Source organism: Octopus bimaculoides, chromosome 6, assembly GCF_001194135.2.
Source record: "Octopus bimaculoides isolate UCB-OBI-ISO-001 chromosome 6, ASM119413v2, whole genome shotgun sequence".
In the NCBI taxonomy this organism is placed as follows: Eukaryota; Metazoa; Mollusca; class Cephalopoda; order Octopoda; family Octopodidae; genus Octopus; species Octopus bimaculoides.
In genome coordinates this window covers 96733910-96736916 of record NC_068986.1, presented here as the reverse complement: position 1 = coordinate 96736916, position 3007 = coordinate 96733910, and the positions used below count along the sequence as shown (strand labels likewise).

Genomic DNA, 3007 nt, shown 5'->3' with positions numbered 1-3007 from the left:
GGCCTCTTTCCTCGTCTCCTAATCGCTTGCTCGCTTCCTTCTCGATGCCACGACTCGCTCGACCTGCTCGTTATCCGTCGACCTACTCGGCCGAGTGTCCTAGCGTGTCCTGGCGTGCGTAACACGCGGACGGTATCGCCGCCGAGACGATGGCCTTTCGATCGCCCCGGCGGGAGGCCTCCGCCGATGCGTCTGCAGCCTCTTTGCTCGCTCGCTTTTCTTCTCACTGCCACGACTCGCTCGACCTGCTCGTTATCCGTCAACCGCCTGTCCTAGCGTGCGTAACGCACGGACGCACACACACACTCGCGGTCGGTATCACCGCCGAGTCGACGGCCTTTCTATTAACATGTCACAGAAATATTTAGTTTTAGGATCGGCATTCAATTGAGATTTGTACATATTTACAAGAAATAAGGGCTAACATTCCTGAAATAATTATCATGTTTATTAGGAAATATATTCAATAAATATTTTGTAATTGTTGAAGACATGAGAAATATCAAACACATTTATTTTGATATTTTGTGACCATCATTTGTTACCTGAGTAAAATATACTAAGAAACTGCAAGGTAACTGAGGAAAGCTCTATGTAGTAACATAACCTGCTAGAAATAGCAGACAAATCTCGAATCAAACCCTACCATCTCAAATAAGAATAAGACTCTGTGGACAATGTAATTCTGAATGTTCAAAAAATAGGCTAGTTTTTGTCGGAATCAATCTGGGATGACTCAAGGTTAAACAACAATCAAATGAATTGTCAAGACATTTATATAATATAAACTACAAGATATGGTGTTAAATGTCGTACCAACTGGGAAGGTGTATACAAACATCACAAGGATAAAGATTTACTTATTTACTAATTAGCAGTGTCTCTGTCGTTTGTTTAACTCCTTAAGGGAGATAACTCCGCTCCTACAGGATATATCTCCCTTAGTTACTATATACTAATTAGGGATATACTCTTGCCACTGTGGTTAAAAACTAGGTAATATTACATCTGTAACAGTGTTACTGTTCCAAAGAAATTTGTTTCATTTCATTTAGATAAAAATTTTCCTTTTCAAAATTAGTATTCATTTCATTGTATTTTATGGGCATGAAATCTCAATAAAGTAAAGTAATGATATTGTATTTATAATCGTCCAACCCATGCTAGCATGGAAAGCAGACGTTAAACGATGATGATGATGAAGACATTACCTGATACTACACAGAATGGCAAAACTATGCCCCTGAAATTACTCATCATATGACATGTTATGCTCAGTGTCAACATATTTCTTTAAAATTCAGAAACGGTTTTGAGAAAATATCTCTCAGTAATCTACCGCTACATTTACTCTTTAATCTGTAAAATGTGTACAAGATTAATTAATATCTAGATTTGAAGACATTTTCACAAATTTCATAGTGATACAATTCATTTTTTACTGTGAATGAGATGATGCCGCGATAAATTTCCATTTTTAGAAAATGCTTCACCACAAATTTCACACTGGTATGGTTTTTCCCCTGTATGTGTCCGTATATGGCTTGATAAGTGACTACTACATGTAAATGCTTTCTCACAAATTTCACATTGGTATTGCCTTATTCCACTGTGAAGCCTTCTGTGGTCTGACAATTTAGTACTGCGTGAAAACACTTTCCCACAGATTTCACACTGGTATGGTTTTTCTCCTGTATGAATATGCTTATGATCTCTTAATGCACTATTTTGAGAAAATGCTTTCCCACATGTTTCACATTGGTATGGTTTTTCTCCTGTGTGAATACGTTTGTGATACAATAACTTAATACTACGTGAAAATGCTTTACCACAGATTTCGCAGTCAAATGGTTTCTCTCCAGTGTGAACACGTTTATGATACATTAAATCAGAATTACGAGAAAATTTTTTTTCACAAATTTCGCAGTTGAATATTTTTTCTTTGTGAATACGTCTATGATCTGACAAGTAACTATTACAAGAAAAGGATTTGTTACAGATGTCACAATTGTAGAGTTTTTCTCTTGAATGAGTACTTCTATGATCTGTAAGTCGTGTCATTCGGGAAAATGTTTTCCCACAAATTTCACAGTGGTATGGTTTCTCACCTGTGTGACTACGAATATGAACTATTAAGTGACTGTTTCGAGAAAACACTTTACCACAAACCTCACATTTGTAAGGTTTTTCCTCTGTCTGCAACATTTTCCAATAAATAAAGCTTTCATAAAATATATTCTACAGAAGAATTTGTTTCATCCAAAGCACTTGTAGTAGAAAATAGAATGTTCTCTTTGAACTGTTCCAGTGACTACTTGTCTTAATGAACTAGTTTGTCTCAAGTTCAGCTATATTTGTGATACCTTTTGCAAATTCGGTCATATCCTCATAAATGTGTTCTTAATCATTCAGCCAGCCTCAAAGAGTCTGGTAAATGCCATACTCAAGTCATTTTAACTGATGTTTTTTAATGACAACTTCTGGGATAATTTTCGTTAAAAATTCCAGTTAATACATCTATGAGCATTCCTCTTTTCAACATAGATCTCCTGAAATTAAATAAAACAAATCTTAGTATGTAGTAAGTAATGTAGTATATAATTGCCAATTAAGTCATGCCTGTAATTAAAAATAACATGTCTTTGTATGATTGTATGAGTATGTGCACTCACAATGTGTGAGCAATGAAAGTATAGTTATGTGTCCAGTGTTGAAAAATAAGCAACTGGTGCTTTCTATTACTATTAAAAAGTTCAAATCATTAATACTGATAAAATTATGGAAACCTCTAGGTAATCATTCAACCTGCAAAAAATAAAACAACCAAATCTCCCTCAAATCACACTCTAGTATCTTAATACAGCAAAGACATTTCCTATATATGCAATACCTAAAATAAAAAAAAACAAAAAAATTACGACTATAATGTGTTTGATCATAGGTCTCCTCAATAAGGGAAATTTCAGGGGGCTGAAAAACATTTAAAAGGGTAAAGATAAAAACTTTT

At 35.2% G+C, this 3007-nt stretch overlaps 2 protein-coding genes across 2 annotated transcripts in view; one reads left to right on the top strand and one right to left on the bottom strand.

Moving 5' to 3' along the window:
• The window catches only part of LOC106879557 (zinc finger protein 676), a 14494-nt gene that overhangs the window by 10022 nt on the left and 1465 nt on the right, over positions 1–3007 (top strand). The window lies entirely within an intron of this gene.
• LOC106879558 (zinc finger protein 714) overlaps positions 427–3007 on the bottom strand; it is a 5557-nt gene continuing 2976 nt past the window's right edge. The window contains exon 2 of the mRNA XM_014929194.2: positions 427–2549. Coding sequence (XP_014784680.1) covers positions 1432–2205 — 774 coding nt within the window. The 5' untranslated portion in view covers positions 2206–2549 and the 3' untranslated portion in view covers positions 427–1431. The remainder of the gene's footprint in view (positions 2550–3007) is intronic.